Source organism: Lytechinus variegatus, chromosome 5, assembly GCF_018143015.1.
Source record: "Lytechinus variegatus isolate NC3 chromosome 5, Lvar_3.0, whole genome shotgun sequence".
Classification (NCBI taxonomy): Eukaryota; Metazoa; Echinodermata; class Echinoidea; order Temnopleuroida; family Toxopneustidae; genus Lytechinus; species Lytechinus variegatus.
This window is the reverse complement of record NC_054744.1, coordinates 7,726,403-7,753,669: the sequence shown is the minus strand read 5'-3', so window position 1 is coordinate 7,753,669 and position 27,267 is coordinate 7,726,403. Positions and strand designations below refer to the sequence as shown.

The following is a 27,267-nucleotide window of genomic DNA, read 5'->3' as shown; positions in this document are numbered from 1 at the left end:
CTGTTGGTCAATGTAGTGTTACATCTCCTGTGTGTTTGCTGCTGTTTTTGCTCCTACTGTGCATGTGATTGAAGTACCTGAAATAGTAATTAATTTATAATGCATATGAGCAAGATACTCCCGGGGGGGGGGCACTCGACCAAAAATGTGGTGGGGGTGTGCCGCGGGCGAGACAAAAAACGGGGGCCTTGGAGCGGGCTTATTGTAAAAAGGAGGGTCCTCGGAACGGGCTTCAAAACGACAAATGTTTGTGAAAACGGGGGTCCTTGGAACGGATCGCCAGCGTGTGAGTGCGTATGCATCCCCACGGAACGGTCATGCGTGCATGATGCAGCTAGCGCGGCCTCCGCCGGGGGAGCTCTGCGGCCGCTTTTCACCAAAATTCGACTCGTTCAATGCGATCGGAGCGGCGTAACGAAAAATATGCTAGCTTTGGAGCGGATTTCCCTCTTCTTTTTTCTCGATAAGAAGAAAATGCTATGCCTTGGAGCGGCTTTCTTTGTACTTTTTATCAACAAGGCAAAAATGCTATGCCTTGGAACGGAAATTTGAGTGTGAAAATGGGGGTCCCCTCCGCGGCACATACCCACTATGCATTATATACTGAGTGCCCCCCCCCCCCCGGGAAGATACTAAACTTATTCCTAATTTCAATTTCATTGTTAACCCTTAATAGAGTGGGGGGGGGGGGGGTGGAGGCACCTCTTGGTACTTTGCAAGATTTATCCAAATGGACAAGATCCTCAGGCACTCCGGGATGACCTACCAGAATAGCCTCACAGTAAGGTGTATTAACAGGATTTTGTACTCATAACATTCAGTTGATTTTGCATGAACTCAATTCATCAAATGAATGTAAAGGGTCTACCAGTAAAAAAATTCTGTGAGCTTTTTCGGGTAATCTTTCTGAGTCCTTTTACTCCTTTAATGAAATATTAATAATTAAATACATGATGAAGTGAGTTTGACAGTTATTTGACATGTTGCATCTTATGTGCTAGTGGTGGGGTCAATCATTATAGAAATGCAGAATATACATGTACATGTACCAATTTGGCAAGAGAAAGCAAGTCACATTATCGACCAATGATTGATATTGGTTTGTTACTTTTGCAGCTGAAAAAAAAATCATCAACACCTCAAACTAAGAGTTTAATTCTAAAATTTGGATTCCTGACAAAGAGCAAATCAAGAAGACAAAAATAATTCAAATTGTTATTATGACTTACTTTCTATGCCAAAATGAATCAGAATTATAAATAAGTTTAACTTACCTTTAAAATCACATTTCTCGGCTCTTTATCTGGCTCTTCAAACCCTTCAGTTGTTGATTCTGGCATGACTTTCTGATACTATTTTGTGTCCTTCTGGAACTGTGGACAAAACCTCACCTGAAGGAATAAATTAAAATTTTCAAAAAATGTTTGGCACTATAATTTTTTTTCTCACATGAATACATTACATGTATATCAAAAGAAAAGAAAAGGAAACTTCATTTGACTATTAGGTTTTTGTCAGGGGGGGGTAAAGGGGTCAAGATGGGTCAATATGATGAACAAAAATGCAATAGTAAATAATATATAAGGATCAATCTCTGGTTGAAAAACGTCACTTCATGCAATTATTCCTCATAATTCATCTTGCACACACATATACACATAGTGAGGATGGGTGAGAGAGAGCGAGCATCGTCATCGTACATGCAAAAAGTATTAAATCCATCACTGATGTATAGATGGGGGCCATGCCCCCCAGTCAGACTGCAGGTCCCAAGAGAGTGGCTTCTTTCATCCAAATGATATTCATGACTTGAGATGTTTTGTATATTTAATGAGCTTGACGCGGACCATAACACCTTTTCATTCGGTCATTGCTGCTCTAACTGTGCATCGAATTTCATGAATTTGGTACCATTGTAAAGAAGAAGAATCATTCTTTCATGTCATATGTTTGGATTTATTCAAAGATTTTGTAATATAGGTTCAAAGTTTGATCTAAAATATGCTATAAAATAAATATTTTCACCAGACAAAAGTTGCTATTTTCACACTTTATTTGTGTTTGAGCCCAAATGATTTTTATATCATGATAAAGCTGAATATGTATGCTTTGAAACGATATAGGTTTCAAAATAAGAATTGGTTTAATCGGGTCAAGATCACACTTTTCATTTGCCAAGTACATAAAGCAGTTTGAAAACAAGAATACTGCATTCTGATTGGTTAAATAGACCACCCAGTGGCAAATTCCAACGGTTCCAGTGCCAGGGTTCGTAGGAAGGTCACACTTCCCATGTGGTAATCTCCTCAAATACCCTGTGCCTGTTGTTCTGTGAACCTTATCCAGCCAATCAGAACTCTGGATTTCATGCAAGTACAAAATTACAGAAATCTCGTATTGTACCTTAGTGGGAAAAGTGTGATCTTGACCCGATTAAAAGGTGCCGCATATCAAGAGTGGCATTGTGAGAAAGAAAAGAAGTTCAGCTTTATGGTGATATGGATATCATTGAGGCTCAAAATAAAAAGTTTGCACAATGTGCAAAAGAAAATGGAAGAAAATTAAGTTTTGAGGCACACTTTCAGGCCAGAAATTTACTTATTTAACAAAATATTGTATACAAAATAAATGACCAATATGAAAGAGTAACTTTTACTCTATCTGATAGTGCAATAATATTTAATTTAACTTGAGGTTAAAAAGAAATGCCAGTAGTTGCAGTAAACACTGATTTCATGAGAAAGTCTGGCTTAATTGTCAGTATATCATCGAGGATCTAGATTTGGTAAAGTTACATAAACTGAACTTTGTGAAATCTTGAAATCTACGCTGAAAAATGTTCACACTGAAGATCACCAACACAGATAGGCACACGTGGGACAGTGTATTATTATTGCTGGAATATGAGCTTATTTTGCTTATTTCTCAGCAATTACACAATTTCTTCCAGAATCCTTTGGCACATGTTTTTTATTCATACAAACAGACACTTGGGTGGTCATTATATTAGATTCTGTAAAAAGTCATTTTGAGATCGTTACCAATACTGGAATTTCTCTTTAAAACAGGTAAATTCTTAGACTCGAGAAAGAAAATCTCATGAATCACAAGATTTTGCAAGGATTCAGCAACGAGATGATTTGGATGTATCTGGACTTTTTGCTCATTAGCATAGGGACCTGCGGTCTGACTGCCCCCCCCCCAATGTTTAACGACCAAGAAAGAAAAGGAGAAAAAGAAAGAAAGCGAACGAGAAAGGGTGAAATAGAGAGTATTTACTGGATATTATTACGTCAAAATCTTTCCAAATTTTGATTTCTGTATTAAAAAGTTCTAAAATTTTGCACACTCCCTTCGCTCTCTTTGGAGAACTTTTGTTCCATTCGCCATATTTAGCCCTCTCAAAATATTTGGCTCATTACGCCACTGAATTCAATTGTAAGAATTTTATGTTTGCTTAATGTAGACTTAATCTAACCCTAATAAGACTGCCAGGGTATTTTGGAGGCAGGAAAGATGGGCGGAAGGGGAGTGGGGGCCCTCAAGATTGACCGTTAATTGCGCAATTGTGAAGAAATGCAAAATGCCTGCCACAGATGAAAAAATTGTATATTTGATCATTCTAAAATTATTTAGAATTATATGTTTTACTAAATCATGCATGAAATTAGAATTTGGCTGGAAATCTATAAACACAGACCTTGAAGTTTTTGTTCAGACACATAAAAATTAATTGATATCACATACCTTTCATATTTTTTTTCCTTTCTTAAGTATTTCTTTGTTTTTTTTTACTTTTTTTATATTGTTGACAAAATTTTCTGATCATAAGCACAATGAAATTAATAGATTTTAATCAGTAAAAATAAACATTAACCGGTACGATACAATTATGAATTCTGGCTAGAAACAGATTTTGCATTGGATTTGTCCATGAAATCACATTTTAGTGCAATTCTGACATGTGTACTTACACAATGCACAATGTTGCATAATTGCAGAACCGGGTACCCAGGTGTCACAAATTTTGTCTGAACACTCATAAACTTTTTTTAAAAAAGGCTTTATAATGACGCGGCACAATCTTTCACGTTGTGGATTTATCGTGAAAATTTTTGGGCTCCCACGGCCTTTTTAGGGTTAAATCAGATAGCACATCATGATGGGTTTTACTGATATTCATTCTGCAACCCATATTTCAAAGACTATCCATCATATCTGACATTGATTTTTACCTGTGGCAGTATGTTAGTCTCTGCATTTCTACAACTGTGGCCAAATATTCTACTACTAGTTCATTAGATGGGCCCATGGCATTTTTCTTATTGTAGGAGACTGGCAAGCCCTGGCTTTGAAGTTCCTGGTATATCCTTCTCCAGCTGCAATATCTGGTCAGTTGAGGACTTGGGGGCTTTGTGTCAGGAGTGGTCTTGGTAATGGCGGTGGCAATGGTGATGGCAGTGACAGAAGCAGACTTGGTGGTGGTGACTGCAATTGCAGCATTGTTGATGGTGGTATATGCCTCATCACGACCAACATTAGCTCCTGCTGCCATGCTGCTGGTCTCCATCTATTATGTTTTAAATAGAATAAAACATTAAAACAATTGATTATTAACACATCAACTTCAGAACACTAGCATATTGATAATAAAACTTATAGATTAGCAGTCAAAGCATAAAATGAACTTCCACAGAAGAGTACATGTACCTTCTAATAGAATTTCAGACCACCTTGAGGATGTTATGCTCAAAGCAAGGTTTTTATTTGACAACATTGGTCAGAGGGACATGGATTTAAATGTCAGAATACAACTGGTATCATTGGTTGATCAATCATACTGTACAATACCCCATTTAGATATATGTTGCTGTTATCTTCCACTTTACCCCTCTTAGATTTTTGGCATTGAGTAGTAGTCCCAGGGAAGGTGCTGAAGACTTTGGTACAGGTGTCTTTGCAGTATCTGGGAGGTTGCTTGCTGAATCTAAATGACTTTCTTTCGAGGGTTTCCCTGGTTTGTGTGCATTCTGTACGAGAAGAGTGAATAAAAAAAAAAAACATTAAAAAAAGAAGAAAAATTGAATAAACTGAGATGCAAGAATGAAAAAATGACTTTAAATTTGTCAAATTAATATTCAATAGTACATTTAGAATAATATTTGTTTAGAAATGAATCCTTTTCAATGGACTTGCAGCAAAATAAACATGTTTAAATATTCATGATGATTTATTAACCCTATCTGGCCCCAAAGGAGGAAGGGGGGGTCTTAAAGGGATGGTCCAGGCTGAAAATATTTATATCTTAATACATAGAGTAGAATCCACTGAGCAAAATGCTGAAAATGTCATCAAAATCGGATAACAAATAATAAAGTTATTGAAGTTTAAAGTTTAGCAATATTTTGAGAAAATAGTCATATCATGAATATTCATTAGGTGGGATGATGTCACATCCCCACTTTCTGTTTGGTTCATAAAATCATAATTTTTTCATTATTTCATACATGTGTAAATGATGTGTCTCCATTATGATGAAATAAGTTTCAGCAATTAATATCTAATGTACTAAATCAGTTGTCAATCCAATTTTTCTAGTTCTTGGAGGATAAAATTTAATAAACATAATTTCATATAATAAAATTCAAAAGAACAATTTGAGATGTGACATCATCAGCCCACCTAATGAATATTCATGACGACCGTTTTCACAAACTACTGTTATAAACTATCAAATTCAATAACTTGATTATTTGTCATCTGATTTTGATGAAATTTTCGGCATTTTGCTCAGTGACTTCTACTCTATTTATTAAGCTACATGTATAAATATTTTCAGCCTGGACCATCACTTTAATAAGCCCCCCTCCACATGTTTTGCAATAATTCCAGTTAGAAACATGTCCTCATATTTTTTTTGTTGGTCAAGTCTCGCAGAAGTTTAGGGACCAAGTTTGCGGCATCCGGATACGCAGTAATGCAACAATGTATGAGTTCATGTCGGACCTAGAATTGCTCAAAAACATTATTTTTCTTACAAATCTAATCCAATGGAAATTCTATTTTAAATCATAAATGACAAATGCATCATTATTCTTGCACTTATTGGTTGAAATTATAAAATCTTTGCTTTGTCTCAAAATATTATATCTATATTTTGATATTAATAGATGCTCTTAGATCTTATCTTTGAAATGGCATTTAAAAAATAAATTCATGCTTGAGCGAACACGGGACGTTTTATACTTTTAGACTTTTGGCTAATCAGCAGACTTATAATATATTCATTATCTTTGCCATAATTTTCGAAAAATGCTGTCAAATTTCACTAATAAATTTATTCATTTACCTGAATTACATTGGTTTTAATTTGAACTTCTTTTACCTTTGAATTTTCCTTCATAAGTAAGAAGAGACTTTCTTGTCAACCCAAGTGAGAAGATTTGCATTTTTAATTGGGAGAATTTGTAATCATTCAAATCCTTTTTATTATGTGAAACAAATTATGTTATGGTACCTTTGATAATAATTATGTGAAACAATTTATGTAATGGTACCTATAAAAGACATGAATCCTATTTTCAAGGGTCATTGAATCCTTCACCAAGTTTAATTATGTGCTTGACAGGACAAACAAGAAAATATTCATGTCTTTCAATGGCAATGGTGTATTGAGTCAATTTTGAAGGAGGAAGATATGGCAGATCAGGTAAAATGCATTAAAAAGTTGTGAAGCGAGCAAGCAAAAATTTCCAGTTTTTACTAAAATATCCAATTTTGTGATTTTGACATAATATTCAGAATAATATCATATTTCACTTTCTATGTTTTCTGTTATTTTTCTTTCCACTTTTTTCCTTGGTCATAATTTTGTATTGGGAGGGGGGGGGGAGCACCCCGAGCCCCCACCCCTCAGTATGCCACTGTTCAAAGGCATCATTACCTTTGCAGAACACAATGAAAGGATTCGAAAAAAAACGCTCTACCATAATTTGGTTTAAAAAAATGTTCTTGCCTAAGGAATATTCAAAACTAAAAGAGAACATATTAAAAAGGAACAACACCACAACTATCCAAATAAATAAGTAGATTTGGAAATGAATTTTGACTGCATAATTCGAAAATTATGGCAAAGATAATGAAAAGGTTAAGAGGAATTCTGCTGATAGCAAGAAGTCCGACCATCATATTATGCCATTTTGGCGCAAGCTTCCTTTTTTACCCCAGACAAAACAAAAATTTGTGTTTGCGTAAGCACGAACAAAACCAAATTATTTTAATAGCATTTGAAGGATAAGACTCCATAGCATGTATTGACACCAAAATATTGAGATCATAATTTGAAACAAAAATTTTATAGACTTTTCAAATCTATCCCATTTTTTCATACGCACTGTAGAACTTGGGAACTTATTTAGAGATTTACTTAACTGTACAGCAGAGAATTCTCTATTTATGCATAAAATAATTTATCAAAAATGAATTTTAATAAATTATGAAAAGTCAGCAATACACCCTTAGCTTTGCAATTTCAAAGAAGCTCATGCTAATTATGTAGGGCTAAACCAAATTTTTAATTTGTTTGATCATTTAGTAAGCGTTAACTTAAAATACACAGTCCCCTGGTACACAGTATAGGCCGAGGTCCATGGTGACCCTCCCGAATAGGATAATTTTCATTTCTCTTTGGCTACTGAGAATGGAATATTCAAAACATTGTTCTGTCAAACCAAAGGTAGATAGATAATACAGAGATTATATTTCTTTAAAACACGTATGATATAGATCTACTGTACCTTCTGATGACGAGGCGGCAAATTAAATGTGGTTGGGACAGCATCCTGTCTTAGACGAATCGTTTGCCCAGTCCTGTCAAAGCAAGCATCTTCAAAATGATCAGAACAGAGTTCAGAGCTCTTGGAGGAATTCGATGAAGCTTGCTTCATATTGACCATCCATACTGTGTTACAGTACCAGTTCAGTCCAACGGCTGAATGGGAATCTGCAGCAAATGTAAACACATGTCATGAAATCAATTATATATAATTAAGAAAACTCTAGGCCTACTCAGCAGCGGCCCGTTTATCAACACCTGGACAAGTGAGTCATATTTATCTACTAACCACAGAGTTAGTTCCTATCTTTAGGATTTTTTACAAGAAATAATCCATTAATAACGTTATATTGAGACTATCGGTAGAAAGTACAAGAGATGTAGCCTTAATCACATAATAGCATAATTTTCAAAAAGTTAAATCATGATAAAACTTGCAATTATTGTGATAAATCAGGAAATACATCCAATCAAAAAAATAGCAGAGCCAAAACTAGAACAAAAGCTTCAATCTCTGTTAAAGGGGAATCCAACCCAAATAAAAACTTGTTCTTAGGGGAATAAGAAAAATCAGTCAAGTTGATAGGTGAAAGTTTGAACACTATCTGACAAATAATAAGAAAGTTATTTTTTTAAAGTTGTGAATATTGGTAATCCCTAGATCCACGAGACTGCAAATTGGCCACATATGTGATGTCACAGTGATGTAAGGCAAGGACTACTCTTCCATGTACTCCAATACATAAAATGGCTAATATGTCATTTTTTCAAATGTTTTACTTCAAATTTTTATTTTTCTTTCACATGAGGACATAAAACAATATACTACCAGGGTTATATTTAGATTACTGCCCCAGGGGAAGGGCAGTTAGGAGAAAAACACAAATCCCTGATAATTAAGTACATGGCCTATGGGAAAGTTGTCCTTGCCTCTTGTCATAATTTACTTACCCAGTTGCCACTTTGAAATCTACATAATCATAGGGATTTCAATTTTAAAGCAGCCATAACTTTCTTATTGTTGGTCCGATTTCTTTCAAACTTTCACCATTCTGTTTTATCTAATTTTCTCCTTTCCAACACTATATTTTATGACCAAGGCTGGATTCCCCTTAAGTGTAAAGGCATCCGGCCGAGCGTTGTTGGAGCGGTCGTGGAGCGGAGAGAAAAAAAATCATCACTGCTCGCTACCGTTTACCATTTTCAAGTTCGATTTTAGTTTTTTTTGTTTTCGATTTTTCCCCCATTTTGAGAGAAAAATTCTACCCTCTTTCCCTACCGCTCCAACAACGCTCGGCCGGTGTGACCATGCCTTTATGTTGGTTGTTCAGCTGAATTTCGTTGGCTTCACTCACCAAATACAGAAAAAGATATAAAAATACTCCTCGAGACAGAGGGCTGCCAGCTGTCTACTAAAGGCAAAACATTCATCAAACATAATTAAACCATGCAGACTTGGGGATTAAAATGCCGAGAAAAATGAAATCATCACTAATTCATTTTGAACATGACTAAAAAACAAGGCAAAAGCAATTTTTGTCTCGCCCACTTATGAAAATAACCAGAAATATTGTGATTTGCGAGGGCACGCAAGAATTATATCGAAACTTCATTGTGAAATTACTGGGATGGAATAACACTTGTCATACCAGCCTTGCACGTAAACTTTAATATTGACCTGAAAATGACCTTTGACCTTACCATGTGACATCCGACTGCAGCATAAGTCTGCAAGTTTGGTTGAAAAGTGACTTACGGTTGCGGAGTTAGGTGTCATAAGAGAGTCTTGCATGTAAACTTTAACCTGTAGATGACCTTTGACCTTTCCATGTGACCTCTGACTGCAGCATAACATGCAGGTCCCCCAAGTCCATCTACCTTCCAAGTTTGGTTGAAAAGTGACTTACGGTTGCGGAGTTAGGTGTCATAAGAGAGTCTTGCATGTAAACTTTAACCTGTAAATGACCTTTGACCTTTCCATGTGACCTCCGACTGCAGCATAACATGCACGTCCCCCAAGTCTATCCAACATCCAAGTTTGGTTGAAAAGTGACTTACGGTTGCGGAGTTAGTTTTCATAAGAGAGTCTTGCATGTAAACTTTGACGTTGACCTGAAAATGACCTTTGAACTTATCATGTGACCTCCCACTTCAGCGTAACATGTGCAGGTCCCCCAAGTCCATCTACTGTCCATGTTAGGTTGAAAAGCGACTTACATTTGCGAAGTTAGGTGTCCTGCATGTAAACTTTAACGTTGACCTGAAAATGACCTTCGACCTTACCATGTGACCTCTGACTGTAGCATAACATGCAGGTCCCCCAAGTCCATCGACCATCCATGTTTGATTGAAAAGTGACTTATGGTTGCGGAGTTAGGTGTCATAAGAGTCTTGCATGTAAACTTTAACCTGTAAATGATATTTTACCTTACCATGTGACCTCTGACTGCAGCATAACATGCACGTCCCCCAAGTCTATCCAACATCCAAGTTTGGTTGAAAAGTGACTTACGGTTGCGGAGTTAGGTGTCATAAGAGTCTTGCATGTGAACTGTAACGTTGACCTGAAAATGACCTTTGACCTTACCATATGACCTCAGACTGCAGCATAATATGCAGGTCCCCCAAGTCCATCTACCATCCAAGTTTGGTTGAAAAGCGACTTACGGTTGTGGAGTTAGGTGTCATAAAAGTGTTGCATGTAAACTTTAACGTTGACCTGAAAATGACCTTTGACCTTACCATGTGACCTCTGACTGCAGCTCAACATGCAGGTCACCCAGGTCCATCTACCATCCATGTTTGGTTTAAAAGCGACTTACGGTTGTGGAGTTATGTGTCATTACAGGTTTGTGACGGACGGACAGACGACATTTGGATCCCTTAGTCTCGCCTTCACCTCTGGTGGGCAGGACAAATATGTCATACGGACGTTGAGATATGCCGCGAGAGCTTTTCTTGAAAGGGTGGGTTGAGGAGGAAAGTCAAACAAAACACACCTTTTCGGGACAACCGGGGGAACTTTCCATGAAAGGCTGCATGTGTTTAATATTTTTTCTGAACCAATCGTTTCTATGAAAATTAGTCTTGAAATAACAATATAACAGTAATATAGACACTAGACAGAGGTGCATAGATGGGGGGAGGCTTGGGATGCGCTCCCCCCCCCCCCCAAAAAAAAAGGGAAAGAAAAATGAAATATAACATTTTCTGAATATTTTTATGTCAAGCTACAAAATGTGATTTTTTTTAATGAAAAGCTTGCTCGCTCACAACTTCTATTGAATTTTGCCTGATATGACACATCTGACTCCCTCAAAATCTTGGGCTCATTTTGTCTCTGATTATTAGGAGAAAAAGAGAGCTTGCAGTTTTTGTGATTCTGAATAAAATTTCATATTAATGAAGTAATTCTGGACACAAAATAATTACACAAAGCCATATGGAATTATGAGAAATAGTAAACAAATATATCAGGCTTTGAGAAAGTATAGTTGAATTATTTATCCGAGGTTGGTCTGACAATTACTTCCTGAGGGGCGAAGCCCCGAGGGAAATATAGTAGTTTTGCCAGTCCAACCGAGGATTAATAATTCCCACTATGCTTTCGAATGAAACGCCTGATATATTTGTTTTTTATCCAACTTTTTATAATTTATAACCAAAATCTATGTGATGAGCTTGCAAAGTCCGGTTACTTGAGTTGAATTACCTACTTTTCTCTGAGCCATCGTGCTCAGCAGAACGCAGATCAGTGCCTGTGCCGACACATCGCTGGACTTGCCGGGAGAGAGAGCGCGCTGGCCGGTGTGCCTGAGAGTTTAGCTAGATCCAGTTTTGTGAAATAATGATGTCAGACCTCGATATACTAGTATCCAAAAATATATCGAGGTATGACGTCAGAGTTGAAATATATTCGGTCACATGATGCTACTTGAACCAATAGTACTATACATGATTTACTCTATGTAGGATATAATGTATTCTATTCTATAGGCGTAAGTATTTGCATAGAAGTGTGATGAAACAAATCAGTGGCGAAGTGAGCCAAAGTTTTGAAGGGGCTAGATATGAATAATTGGGCAGATCTTTTTTTTGTGAGCAAGCAAAAAAAATAAAAATATTTAACTTTATAAATATCCAATGAAAGCATAATATTCAGAAAAAATATATTTCACCATTTTCTTTTCTACTTTCTTGGTCATAATTTATTTTTGTAGGAGAGGAGAGGGGGCAAGCGCCCGAAGACCCCCTCGCCTCATCTGTGCACTGAAGAAATTACTTTGAAACTGACTTTCCTTTGCAAGCTGCTGGGTAATCTTTATATAATAGTTACCATGCAAGGACGGCTGCACTGCCGAGACTATTGAAAATAAATACATGAAAATGCACAAAATTTGTGTTTTCCCTTCTTTCCTTCCGTTTTGTTTCACCTGCATAGGAGAGTAAAATTATATTATAGGCGCTGTTTTTCTGACGGTGGCGGCATCAACACCAAATCTTAACAAAAGGTTGTGTTTTTTAAATGAAAACTTAGAAACCTAGTTCATGAAATTTGGGCATAAGGTTAATCAAGTATTGCTAAACGTCCTGCCTGAGTTTCAGGTCACTCAGTTGTTGTGTGTCCGTACAGGTTGTGTGTCCACACGATCAATGTTAGAAAGTCATTTGAAAAAAGTTAGAAGCGAAGTTTCATCAAATTTTAGTACAAAATGTTGGGAAATATAAAGAACAAAATAGAAGATGATAACAAGTATTGAATTCATATTTTTAGTGTAATCCAAAGACAAAAAGGAAGGCTTCAAAAAGATTGTTTACATTCATAATTCCGAAGCTTCGTTATTCCGAAGGTTTGGATATTCCGGAGGTTCGTTAATCTGAAAGCGAAATAAGGTTCGTTGTTCCGAAGGTCCGACAATCCAAAAATTGAAATGACGTTCGTTGTTCCAAAGGTTCGTTAATCCGAAAAGGAATAATGAGAGTCATAATTCCGAAGGTTCGTTAGTCCGAAAAAAAATGAGGTTCGTTGTTCATTTAGTTTTTTCGGATTAACGAACCTCATTTCGTTTTCGGATTAACGAACCTCATTTCGTTTTCGGACTAACGAACCTTCGGAATTATCACTCATTATTCCTTTTCGGATTAACGAACCTTCGGAATTACGCCACAAATGTTCGGATTAACGAACCCTTTTTCGATTTAACGAACATTGTGGTTCAGGCAATAATGAATTCACGTGTTTTGGAATTACGAACCTTCTGAATTACGAAGTGTAACCAAAAGATAACATGTCCGGACACTGGACCCCCTCCTATATTATTTTTGTTTTTAAAGATCGTGATGTTCCATGAGTTTTATATTTCCCCATAAAATCCCACCTTTGTCACTCGGAATATCAGATCGACTTAACGGACACGATGTTCAGCCAGATGGAGCGTATAGTAGTGGTGGTGAAGTGGAGCCGGCACAAACATCGCTCGAAGTAACTAAACTTGTACTAGTAATGAGTGGGGCTAGGACCTAGGCCAAACATACTTAGGCTACCACAACAGGCGATAGGCTTTCTTACCCCTCCAAAGATAACTTCTTAAATTGGAGATAAAATTTTACCTTCTAGGGTGACCTTTTCTTGGACTTGCCCTATACCCTGTACCATGAACCGTTTTGGCAGTGGATATCTAAGTCAGTGGGTCGCGCATGGGATCTCATTCTTACTTCTGGTGTCCATACCACATGATTTTTCTGTGCGCGGTGGCGCATCTTTGGGCCCGAGCCGAGATAGGCCTCGACTCTAACATTAGAGTCTACGGACAAGCCCAACTCATAGTCAAGGGTTCATTACATGCAGAAACAGATCTAGAGGGGGGGTTGCAACCCCCCCCAAAAAAAAAAAAAATCTGGGGACCATTTTTTTTAAATCTTATCTTTTTTAAAAAACTTGTAATTTTATTTTATTCTATTTCTATGTAGTATTCATTTAATTTATTATTATTATTTATTTGGGGGGAGGGTTGGGCGAACAAATGTCACATAGTCCTTTTTGCCCCCCATCAGCTTTTTTGAGGACACGGGCCACCGCGGAAGTGACAATCTAGGCCAGGGTTGCTGATTCTCATCCCCAAACAAAAATCCCCCCATTAAAAAAAAAAAAATGGGGGATTGCAACTTAATTTTACAAATTTTCATGGGGGTTAATTTGGCAACGACCTCTATATCAAAAATAGTGGTGTTTTAGATGCAAGGAAACGCCATTTTCACACACAGATTTTCAAAAATTTTCCCTACGTGGGAGGGGGGACACCCCCCCAAACACCCTCGCTTGCTCCGCTCGCTTGGACTCGGTCGCTACGCTCCCTCACATACCACCCCAACCCCCCCTTTATAAAAGCTGGATCCGCCCCTGACATGCCACAGCGCACAGAAAAACCAAGCCATTACTTAGAAGTGGTGTGTTTAATGCCTTATGGACGTGGACATCACTTGCAGAAGTGGGATCGCAGCAAGCCAGCATGCGCAACCCACTAACTCATTAACTGTCAATTCGAAATCCACTGCCAAACATGGTTCAATGGTTTAATTTACCACTATTATTAATACTAACCTCGCAATGCGTGTGGGTGCCCAAGCTAAAGCTGTTTTTAATAATCTAAAAATAAAATCACGTCAATCACTGACTCAGTCTCACTCTCAGACAGTCAATAAATAATTATATAAAATTTGTCATCCAATGAAGTTTCCAATTTCAACATGCATTTTGCTCTGAGTCAGTCTGAGTATGAATTTTACACCATTTATCAAAATCTAGGCCTAAATATCAGCCTGTATAATTCATTACCATTTTAGGTGTGCACAAAAGACCAATCCCCCTGGCCTGGCATGGTCGACTACAGTAGGACCCTACACAAACTTGAATACACGGGACTATAAATTGCACAGCTTCTTGCAAATGCAAGTTTGGCAACGACTAACGAATTCCCATTTTGTTTTCAACGTAATTTTGAAGTCGAAAACATAGCTAAACTTACGAATGCAATGTCCGTCCACATTCTACCAATTAGAGAAGTTGTTTACAGCTCTCGTTGACATGAATAACGTGAAATCTAAGCTAAACAAGAAAGGTTCACCAACATGCCGACCTGTGAGTGTGAGTGTGACCGTCCCGCGCCCGGATATCGATCGAGCGAAGATATCGGCTTGAGCAAGGTGCAGCCAATCAGCGACGATCTCATATTCCCTGCCAGAAAGAGGAGACAGAATTATTTTACATGGACAGAATTTTTTGTGATGTGACACAAAATCATTTCGTCGACAGAATTTTTTGTGATGTGACACAAAATCATTTCGTTGACGGAATAAATATTTGCATCGCAACGAAATGAATTTCGAGGACGCAATTTTATTTCGTCTCGAGGAAATTGATTATAAGTGTGACACAAAATAAATTTCGTGTACGAAATCAAACTGCATCATGACGAAATGAATTTCGTTGGAGTGAAACACATATTTTCCTACAGAATTTTCCTTTGGACAATTGGGGTGCTATTTCGTTAGATCAAAATTCATTTCGTGTGTACGAAATAAATTTTGTGGACCAAATTACATTTCGTCTCGACGAAAATTTATTTTGTGTGACAAGAATAATTTCGTATACGAAATAAAACTGCGTCATGACGAAATCATTTTCATACGAACAAAAAAACTTTTGTGTACGGAATGACGTGAATTGGACGGAATTTACAATCGGACATTTGGTGCGCCATTTTGTATGGCACGCCAAATGAAGTTTGTGGACGCAATTACATTTTGTCTAAACGAAATTTATTTTGTGCATTTCGTCGAGACGAAAATGATTTTGTGTGACACAAAATAAATTTCGTGTACGAAATTAGAAAAGCGTCATGACAAAAAGATTTTCGTCTGAATAAAAACACATTTTGTGTACGGAATTGCTTGAATTGCACAGAATATACTGGCGTACACTTGGCACGCCATAATTTGTTACCTAAATTATTTCCTCTCCTTTCACTTTCCCCCTGGGGTGGGGCTTATGGGGGGAAAAAGCATGCCTTGATGAAAGATCTGTGGTGGGCCTACCCGCCAATAGAGGTCTGTTGAAATTTCAACCCCCTAAAACTAATTTAACTGTACACACTAGGCCGGTAGGCCCACTCTAATCTGGACAAAACTCCTGTTGAGCTTTTAAATCTGAAAATGAGAACAGAATCCAAAGAAATAGCTTTCAAAATATTTATAAACTCAATATGAAATGTGCGCCAAATGGTTTTGGTACAAAATGTGCAATTGCCGAGAAAATTGACAAAACAAGCATGGCATTTCAGCAAGATGTAGGGTCTTTTCCATTTTGAACATACATGCACAATAAATGTTGATGTTGTTGGCCGTCCATAGTTGTGATTGATCTGATCAATCGCAACTCTTTGTAAGACTGGGCTCGGATGTAATTCCAAGGGAACAATAAATCAATATTTAAATGCCAAACTTGGGATCAGATGGTCAATTTCTTTCCTCTGTTTTCTCATTCAGGATGACTTGCACATCAACAATTTCTAGCTGTCAAGACCAGGAAACAGTACATGTGCCTTGAAAAGCTGATGTTATTAATGAAAAGGTTACATGTATTTGCACTGTAAAAACAGCATTTCCAGTACGGTAATTAAAGAAGGTCTCCCATATACACTTAGACAATCCTCTTATCACATAAATCAATTAGGCATAAAAGCGGTCCAGATATCTGGAACTCTTTACCACAAAATGTTCGAGATATGCCAAAATACATCAAAAATGCAATCAAAATCATACATGTACATGTACAGTACTCTTCTCCTCTCGAGGATTTCATATTCTGATGTTAAACTGACACGATAGATGATGATAAAATATTCCATATCAATGCTCTTCATCTTCACAGATATATGTAGGCCTATATATACACTAGAAGCCCTGATTCTCTGTTTGCATACGATACCAGTATTTTGGAACATTAACTACACTATACTGTTTAGGCCTACAATTGAGGTACAGTGTTGAACATATTTCTTTTATTTTATCTTTTATAATATCATTCAATCAACATGCCTTGACCCAAACCCTGTGATTCATTAAAAAAATGACAAAAGTGAACAAGCATATAAATATTCCTACATATATGTATGGGACTACAAATTAAACATTACATAAAAAGTAAAAGTACAGATACTTACAAACTGTACTTTTTACACAATACATGGAGAGAAAGTTGTGTCCCCATACGCAATCGAGAGACAACTTGTTTCTGAGATCCGAGATTGCGCTGGGTAATTAATCTTTATGGACGTAATTAATTGGACGGACAAGGACTCTCATATTAGGTGGATGTACTGAAAGATGAGGGCAGCACTGATGTACAATAATAATGTCAGATAAAATTAAAGCCAATTCATGACAAGACAGAGACAAACATTTATCCTCATTACGGGTCCCTCTAATTAATGTGAATTCAAATGATTTTTATAGTTGAAACCACAAAGAGGATTCACAAAAGGACAAGCACTTTAAGGTACTTGTAGGAGAGAATAAAAGCTATTTTTTTAATCAATGCTTACTCTACCTCATTTTAAGAATATTGAACCAGACATTGGCCACTATGCACTGTATGTGTGACATCATAAATTCCTGATTGAGATCTCATGATACAAACAAACATACAAAATGCACCTTTTTCAGCGAAACTGGTTTGCATTTTCAGAGAATTTTCATTTTCATGACCAACACACCTTGTTTGAAAATAATAATTTTGATGACACTGATGTCTTTGAAAAACTTTTCTGCATCTTGAGTATAAGAATGGTCCTATAATGCAACCTTGAAGAACATAAAGCCTTAGGTCAATTAGTTCATACCTACATGTAAAATCATGATCAACATGTTTGAATGAAAAATAATTCATTTTTTTTTTTTAAAAATTATACTGAAGCTCAGAAATAATCTTTTCTCCTCAATTTATTCATCAAATATTTTCTCTTAGATTCCTAAATTGATACAAATGAGCTGTCGTTTTGCTCCTCGTCATAATCTAATGTTCCCCATACATCTGTGGCTCGACTGAGCTCAGTATCGGACCTTGATTAATAAACAGCCTGCACACTACACTCCTACTCGGCCGGCCGGGCCCTGACATAATTACTTGCAATCTGAGCTCGCGTAGAGCTTTTGTTTTTAGGCAATAGCGTTAAGGAGATTGTCTCGCTCAAGTACAAGCTGAAGAGTGTCTGACAAGTGATAGGGTTACTTACTTACATTGTTTTTTCTAGCTTTTATGAGTTTTTGATGAAACGGAGCCGGGGAGTGGCAGTGTTTGGTTACAGGGCTGGTTATTGGAAACAGGATGGATGAAGGTTTGGAAGAAGAAGGACACTGTATAGTTGGAACTTGATATGACAGTGCTAGCGGCCTTCTGCCTCTAAACTGATGAGGAGAAAGATGAGTGGGGAAATGAAATGGATGCAGAATGATAGAAAGGACGGAGAGTGAAAAAAGAGAAGAAATAGAATTAAAGATAAAAACTGCACTTTGTAAGAGAAGAATCCAAGTTTCAAAATAATCTACACCTGATATGAAATTAGTGTAAAAGATACAGGAGACAGAAGGAAAAAAATAACCCATAAAGGTATCTTCCAGGCAGGCATTTTGCAGCATCTCTTGATCCTTACTCTTTAAATTGGCAATATGATACACAATCAATATCTAAAAATGCAAACTGGCAATTTACAACTAAAATTCAATACTCACCATTGTCTTATTATATCATTATTTTTATCTACTGAATATAAAGAGAATAAAAATTTGTTGCCAATTTGAGAAATGTAATCTCATAAATCGTAACCTAAAAGAGAGTCTTGCACCTCAATGGGATCGGTAAAACAGATGAAATCAAAAAAGGGAGAGGGGGCATCAAAAGAAGGGGGAAAACATAGAAATGGAAATCAAATCAAACAGTAGAAGGGGAGAAATACATCGAAAAATTAAAGAGACCATCTTCTGGGTTAGTTGAAAAATGCACAATTTTAGATTAAACAGTTAAATATTCATAGCAGTAGAGGAATCTACAGCTTGTTCCAGATTCAATTGATTCAGCGAGGCATCAATGAATGAGCACTCGGAAGGCCTGGAGGTCCGATGATCAAAAAAGCTTCCTCATGAAGCATGTACCGGAGATCTTAAAATACTAACCATGCTAATTGATGTATGATCTAATAATAGAAAGAGATTTCCACGAGAAGAAACGAGGAAGTCCTGTCTAGACAAATTTAAACAATTTTCTGACGACTTAATAATCTCTAAAAACTAACATATTTGTGCTCCAATATCTGGATTTCAATCATTATTGATCAACGGAAACTTTATTTTAACAATTCATTTCAGTCCGTTTTTTTTTGTGACCCACTTTTAATATTTTTGAAATATACTTTACATTATAAAGTTTGCAATATAACCTACATGTATGTTGCAATAATTAAAAAAACTTGATATTCAATTAAATTGGCAATTTCAAATTTATCATGTTATGATTTTCTCTCTTTGTGTGCAGAGACATGCAGGACATTTATGCATGAACATATCTGTTATTTTGAATTATTACATCACAAAAAGAAAATATTGCCAATTTGAACAAATTCATCCATATCATCCCAATGTGAATCTTCTAACATACATGTAGTTACTTGCACAAGATGCAAGTGTGGAAGAAATAAAGATCAAAGTATGATGGTGGTCCCCAAGTCTGGGCACCTAACGATTTGAGTAAAAGATAAATTCCAGTTTTGGTAACGATCTCAAAATGACTTTTTACAGAATCTAATATAATGACCACCCAAGTGTCTGTTTGTATGAATAAAAAATATGTGCCAAAGGATTCTGGAAGAAATTGTGTAATTGCTGGGAAATAAGCAAAATAAGCGCGGATTCGGTCACTTTCGTCGGGTCTTTATTCCAGCAATGATAATACACTGTCCCACGTGTGTCTATCTGTGTTGGTGATCTTCAGTGTGAACATTTTTCAGCGTAGATTTCAAGATTTCACCAAGTTCAGTTTATGTACATGTAACTGTACCAGATCTAGATCCTCGAAGATATACTGACAATTAAGCCTGGTTTTACAGACTTTCTCATGAAATCAGTGTTTACTGCAACTACTGGAATTTCTCTTTAAGATTTAACAATTTAATTTTCAGTTGATAATGTTCCTTATATCATTATGAGTAAGTGTACCAAATATCTCATAAAAAAAATTAAGAAATATATGATTTTCTTCAAAGAAACCTCAGGTGGTCATTTTCAGATTGAACCAAAAAATGGTACCCCATGTCTGCACACCCATTATCTTTGCAAACGATTCAGGGATTTTGATGAAAAAGGCTGCATTTTGAGGCCTTCACATGAAATGCCCAAAATTCATTAATGGTCCACCATTTTGAGTCGGATTTTTTAATGAATATCTTTCTGTGTATAGCATGTGCAAATTCTGTGGTCGTCGTGTATCTTCTTTTACTAGAATCGCGCAGATACGCTTATGCACAGACAATGGGGACTGCAAAGACTTAGGGTAACTTGCCATACAATCAAAACCTATATGTAGCCTTGGTGGGACACTGCATGACATCAAATAAGATGAACTTGAAACAGAAGAATAACCCACACATCAGGCCTCGTCTTGCAAAGCATTGTGATTGATCTAATCAACCACAATTATGGAAATAATAACAACGCAGTTCTTGTATAGCGCAGATATCACATTATGTCATAACGTCCCTATGCACTTCCAAAGGACTTGGATGTTATTACCCTGGCTTTAGCCCCACAGCCTTTAACAGCACAGGTGGCATTTCAAGGAATAAATTCCTGCTGGGTACCCATTCATCTCACCTGGGTTGAGTGCAGCACAATGTGGATGAATTTCTTGCTGAAGGAAATTACGCCATGGATGGGATACGAACCCACGCCCCTCTGTTTTAAAGTCAGAAAACTAATCCACTGGGCCACAACGCTCCACCAGCAACGTCAACATCTGAAATGCATGTTTATTCAAAATATTTTCCTGATATGGCGTACTGGCGTAATTCGGTAATTCATACAGTTATCATTTTCTTGACAATTCAGTGCAATTGTCTTTGATCACGAAGTATAATGTGCAAATTTTTCTGAAGAAATAATCATTACATTAATGGATTTCCATATAGGTGAGGTTGATTGGATCAGTCGTAACTCTTTGTAAGGCAGGGCCCAGGAGGGATGATCTATATGGATGTATTCAAGCTATCTTTTAAAGCCAGAATCCCTAACATGAACCAAATGATAGAACAACCAAATATGATGACTGCGATGGAAGTGATCAAGCAATTTTTCAAAGAGTAGACGCTTTATTCTCCCTCACTTTGTATTTGGAATGTACACAATGTGCAAACGTGATGCAGGCCAATATGTTATCACAAAATATTGCTACAAAGTGCACCCTTTTCAGCGATTAATGCTTGCCTTTTGCATTTAAAAATATATTTTTATAAACAGGTAAAAAAATTGAATGCAACTGTGTTTCAACTATGTCTTTGAAGATTAACTCTGGTGAAATATGGCTGCTTGAACAAAACCATAAAATCTTGTGCAAAAAAACACAAAGCTAAAGATAAAGATTTTGAAATAATCGAATGTTTCTTGACTATAACAAATCCCAAACTGAGAAAATGTTTCTAAAATGACCACTTATGATTTTAAAAAATGAAGCTAAAAAGTTTGTACAAACTCTTCCTCCAATTGCTCCATGCACTGCAAATATATGTTTAATTTTAGTGAAAGAGGCTTGTACATTAGCAAAATAAGTTCACAAAAAGGCATTGTCGAATTCTACAAGTTTCAAGAGTAGTACGTTGCTCTACCAAAATACAATTTACATTTATATGAATAGATACTGTAGCAAGCACCAAACTGTTGCTTCAAAAACAACAACAAGCAACTCACCAAGAACAGTACCACAAATCCGTTTGCCCATCTGGAGCACAATCGGCATTTTAAAACAGGACATTCAAGCCTGCTCAGAGGTGGTGAACTTGAGACACAGGCCGGGGTATGGATGGTGGCCTGGAACTACCGGCCTGAAAAGGAAATACCCATGACCTTCAACCCTGTAATCCTGAGAGAGTCGAACATGGGTGCCAAAATTGAATTCTTCCTCGCGCCTTTTTGATCACTTCCTGTTCCCGTTTCAGCGTCAATGCATTCAGCAGATATGGCTCGTTTGTCTCAATCTCATTAAGAGTCTTATTTGGGACTTTTAGACAAAAAAAATGGGAGTCATGTGCATAATGTACATGTACTGACAGCATACCAGAGACAGGGCATTTTATGTATTATGGAAATTTAAAAGAAAATCTTTATTCCATTTTTGTCTTTCCAGATATTCATACGATTATCAACAAGATATTCCTAATTGGGCCTTTACAAGAACAAAGGTCATACGCATGAAATACATGTAGCTCAAAATACATTCATGTGATAAGAGAGGGCTAGTTTCATGTCAAACTGAAAGACAGACTTTATATTCGCATTTCAACAATTCTCATGCAGTTATAATAATAATACTACTTCTAATAATAATAACACCATATTTACCCAGGGTGGCCACTTCAGTTTCGAAAATTGGTCTCCCAACGGGCCCTGCTATCATGATCATTATAACACACAGCTTTTTGAGGAATTACTTCCTGCCGGTACCCATTTACCTCACCTGGGTTGAGTGCAGCACACTGTGGATGAATTCCTTGCTGAAGGAAACTACGCCATGGCTGGGATTTAAACCCACGACCCTCTGTTTCAAAGTCCAGAGACTCATCCACTGGGCCACGACGCTCCACATATCAATATTAACTTCCTATTTGGGGCACTTTCATCCATGCTTTTATGCAAGCATAACAGCAAGGATGTGAATAAAGTATAAACAAAAGTACACCTGAGGAGAGAGAGCGAGGGAGGTCCAATAATCTGATAGACTACCAAGGATTTCATTCTTTCAAAATTTCTGTAGTTATATCAAAATTCCTATTTTGGGCATTTTAATGTACATGTAGGAATAAAACTCATGCCCACTGAATTAAGATTAACGCACCAGCACACAAGATAGAGCTACATGTATAAAATCATCTATGGAAATCTAAAAGACACATCTGGATTTATAGGTAGTTAACTTAATATATACATGTAAGAAAAGTAAAACACCAGTAGTTTTTTTATTTTCCTTGAAATTGAATTGTAAAGATGCCCCAACAAAAATCTGCCCTCGTTTGTTTTTAATCTACATATATAGAAAAAGTATTCCTGGAAAAAAAATATGTACATGTAGAAACTCTGAAGACACCAGACGAAGGTGAATGCCATACTATGGAGAGATTTGTCCTCCTGATAGGGTGTAAAATATTTAATACAGTGTATCAAATGTAGTACTCCAAGTATTAGGAAAACAGTGAGGTTTCAAAAGAGGAAATTGTTTGTAATCTCAGTCAACCACAGACTCTTTTCACCACTGGTTAGAAGCCTCAGGCATCAAGAAAAATGATGATAATGAATTCTTTCTAAAAGGGTCATTGACAGCCAGCCAAAAGCTCATCATTTTTCTCTAATTCTACAGTTATTATTACAAATATATATTTCTACTATCTTGGATAATACAGTAGGAAGATATTGAACCCATTTTGCTATTCAAATAGATTTTTAGGGTGATTTTAGGGTGAGTTTAGGGAGAAAAGATGGGTTGAATGAATAGTTGCAATCATGCAATATGGGACTCCAATGAGAACTTCCATGGTGTGAGGCAAGGTATTCAATTGGGAAAATGCGTGGGTCCCTGCGATACACACACAGTATTAAAAGCATTGTACGAAATCTAAACAAAGATTCTAATTGGTTGACGGTGGGCATGTTGAAATCTGTAATTTAAAAAAAAAAAATGAAGACAGTAAAATTCAAAATTATTCTACATAGCCCAAGTAAAAAAAAATAAAAAATAAAAAGATTGAAATCATAATGATTTTAAATTAAATTGTTCATCAATCACAAGTTTTTAATCTTTGGAAGACTTTTACACACGTAATTTGTTGGGGCTACTTTTCAAACTACTGAAAAATTGGATAAGCGTTAGAACTGCAGTAAATGAGGATTTTCCAGGGCTTTTTTTCATCTTTCCAGGGACTCTTTTGAGCAGGGGGGGGGCAAAATCACCCGATCCCCATCCCCCCCCCCCGGTAATTTATTTCCTTCCAATTAAAGCACTGTTTTGATACTTACCACCCAAAGGCTCAGCATTTATCCAAAAATGACCTTGATGGCCCAAAACAAATCTCCAATGAAAATCAACGAGGATCCTTCTAAACTTCAGTATCAAAAGCTTCCTTTCTTTGTAAAATTCATCCTTTATCAGAGTAGTGAGATGAAGAGATTCGTGAATTTTATAACTTTCAGAAATTTAAGTCAGTTTACAGCAATGGCACTGTGTGAAATTCTCCCCATACATGAACGATTCACTCTCCTTCCAAGACGCAATGTACGCTTCAGACTCCTTCCTTCCCGGAGTAGAATCCTTTAATCTTGAAACAGGAGCTTTAAACATTCCCCCTGAACATACAACATGAGTTTTCGATGTTATTCTGTTTCTCCAATCCAGTCTCCCTGCTACACGAGTACATCCACATTCCCCCCAAGCCGAAAACGGAGGTCGGAGGTCACAGCCTACTGACTCGACACACTTCAGCATTCATTAGGTCGTCTGAGAACACTCCTACTAGCCAGTGTGGGAAACATCCTTCCTCGTCGTCGTTGTCGTCGCGAGAGCGCATCAGACTTCCAAAGCACAAGAAAAGCAAATATTCCAGAAGAAAGAAGTCAGTTCATCCCACTTCCTAATAGAAACAAAGATGTTCAAAGAGATAATAATAGGCTACCCTGCAATCACATGCACAACTGCTAACATGGTATGAAAAGTTCCTCCATGCACATGAAAGCCGCATCCAGTACACCGATAAAAATAACGTCATGTATGCTTCATCCGCCAACTTAAAAAGTCTCGTGCGTTTTACTGAAGATGAGCTAGAAGATGTCTGGCTTAGATACATGTATATTCATTAATTGCAGGAGGCAAAAGCAACGTTGATGCAAATGAAGAAACTGAACGAGAAAGGAAAGAGTTGGATGTTGGATGACGAAAACACATCGACTCGTGCATCTGCGGTGAATGATATCTCACCTGCCTGGCAGACTCATGTTAAACTCAATCCAAACAGATTTCTCGCTTTGAATAATGCATGTATCCTAATGCTTCATAATTAGCCACACAATACAGGGTGGACGGCGGCGCTACTTGGGGGCGTTCTCACGGAGAAACGACGGACAAAACCGCGAGGGCGGGCCACAAATCTAGCCGGGACAGGTAGAAAGAGTGAATCGTCTGCATCCGTGTATGACACAGCAAGTATCAAGTTCAAGTTGATCTGGAAGCGAGCCCGTGTTCTTCTACTGCCACCCAATTCCCTGTGTAAGCAGTTTGTGGAGATGCTACTTCCCCTCTCATCTCAGGAAGAAAACATAGTTTTACGACTCCCGCTTCGAGAGTACGGCGAGCTGCAGATGTGACCAGAGGTGGAACATGGGGTCAGACCCCGTCTTCCTACATGTACCCACAGGCTGCCAAACGATGGCGCTCTGACGCAACGGATTACTGCTTCACTCAGATACACTGCTATCAATAACAACTGATCATCATTATCTCTCGAAAGAGGCATCTGTCTTTCCCAACATGAATAGAAATTCAGTAGGAAAAATTATCTCCAGTGTCCAACAATTTAGACAAAGTTCGCTCTCTTAATTTTTTTATTTAGATCAACCTTGATGATATAAACCTCAGAATCATTGGTTTAAAAATCCCAAATTCATAAAATATGCAATTTTATTTTATCTATTCATATGCATATTTATCCATTCATCTATTAATGTGTATGTATTTGTTTCCAGGTTCACTTTTAACACAATAGCCTCATCAAAAAGGCACCATCGCTGAGAGCCCTGATTACCAACTTCAACAGTAAGAAGGAATTGGAAAGGACTGTACATAGAAACATCTTTAAAGAAATATGCCAGTTTGAACTCGAGATGAGCTCGTAAAACGGAATCCAATAAAATGTGTTTGTACATATTTTGTAATAAAAAATATGTGCTATTAATGGTTCTGGAAGAAAATGTATAATTGCTGAGAAATGAGCAAAGTGAACATAGAATTCTATCAAATGTTGGGTATGTTTCAAAGCGACATTAATACATTGTCCCAAATATGTTTTTTTGTGTTATTGATCATTTAATTATCAGTTTTCAGCTGAGATTTCATGATTTCACACAGATAAGTTTATGTTAATGATACCTCAGATCTAAGGGAAAATACAGTGACAAGTACTCTTGATTTCCAAGACTTTCTCATGAAATCATGGTTTACTGCAACTACCTTACATGTATTTTACCTTTAAATTTTCTGGGTGTACGTTACAGAATCTACACATCCATGACTTTCAGTATGGCAAGTTCCCACAAGTCTGCGCACATGTGTATCTGCACGATTCTAGTACAAGAAGATATGCAACAAACACAAACATTACACAAGCAACACATACACAGATTTTCAATAAAAATTCTGACTCAAAATGTTGGAAAAATAATGAATTTTGGGCATTTCATGTGACGGCCTCAAAATGCAGCATTTCTCATCAAAATACCCGAATCGTGTGCAAAGTGAATGGGTGCGCAGACATGGGGTACCATTTTTTTTTTCAATCTGAAATTTCCAAGAAAATCCTACATTTCTTTTAAATTTTAATGAGATATTTGGTACACTTACTCATAATAATATAAGAAGCATTATTTACTGAAAAATTTTGTGAAATAAAAGGAAATTAGTGTAAAATTTTAGCTCACATAGTTAGGTGCGCAGACTTTGGAACCACCATCATATACCACCTTCCAGTTCTATCAATTACTGATTTCTCAGTCTTTTCCTTCAAGACCAGGAATCATGAAATGCTTAATGATGCATATAAAACAAACCTTTGGATTATTCAACATCCATCTTCTCCGTCAAGCATGGCAGAAACTCTGGGAAGGGACGATTATCAATCATTCAAGGTAGGCTGAACAGAGCCAACAATACCAGGCTAAAAACGAAGTTTCATCCTAAATTCTGAGAAAACTGGAAATTTCAACAGATTTAACCATAAAATTATCACCAAACTTAATCATAAAAACATGGGGGTGTTTGCAATCACTTGCAATATTTTTCTACGCAAATTTACAATTGGTACATCAATTGTAACTTAAACAAATTTATTTTTACTTACTGGTACATGTATATG

At 36.9% G+C, this 27,267-nt stretch overlaps 2 protein-coding genes across 7 annotated transcripts in view; both read right to left on the bottom strand.

Annotated features, from left to right (window-relative positions):
- Positions 1 to 41: 41 nt before the first annotated feature.
- LOC121415185 (THAP domain-containing protein 5-like) lies at positions 42 to 14,967 on the bottom strand. Of its 5 annotated transcripts, none has more exons than XM_041608339.1 (6): positions 14,860 to 14,967; positions 7,797 to 8,002; positions 4,890 to 5,030; positions 4,236 to 4,570; positions 1,275 to 1,391; positions 42 to 77 (listed from the first exon to the last, which is right to left on the bottom strand). In XM_041608339.1, the coding sequence occupies exons 2-5, from the start codon at positions 7,953 to 7,955 to the stop codon at positions 1,388 to 1,390; spliced, it is 639 nt and encodes a 212-aa protein (XP_041464273.1). In that variant the 5' UTR covers positions 7,956 to 8,002; positions 14,860 to 14,967; the 3' UTR covers positions 42 to 77; positions 1,275 to 1,387. The 5 variants fall into 5 exon arrangements, with proteins under 5 accessions (XP_041464273.1, XP_041464271.1, XP_041464272.1 ...); XM_041608337.1 differs by lacking the exon at positions 14,860 to 14,967 and adding an exon at positions 13,445 to 13,696; XM_041608338.1 differs by lacking the exon at positions 14,860 to 14,967 and adding an exon at positions 11,547 to 11,913.
- A 2,876-nt stretch (positions 14,968 to 17,843) lies between these two features.
- LOC121415183 overlaps positions 17,844 to 27,267 on the bottom strand; it is a 34,012-nt gene continuing 24,588 nt past the window's right edge. For both annotated transcript variants that reach the window (XM_041608335.1, XM_041608336.1), the window contains exon 3: positions 17,844 to 18,298. In XM_041608335.1, coding sequence (XP_041464269.1) covers positions 18,119 to 18,298 — 180 coding nt within the window. In that variant the 3' untranslated portion in view covers positions 17,844 to 18,118. The remainder of the gene's footprint in view (positions 18,299 to 27,267) is intronic.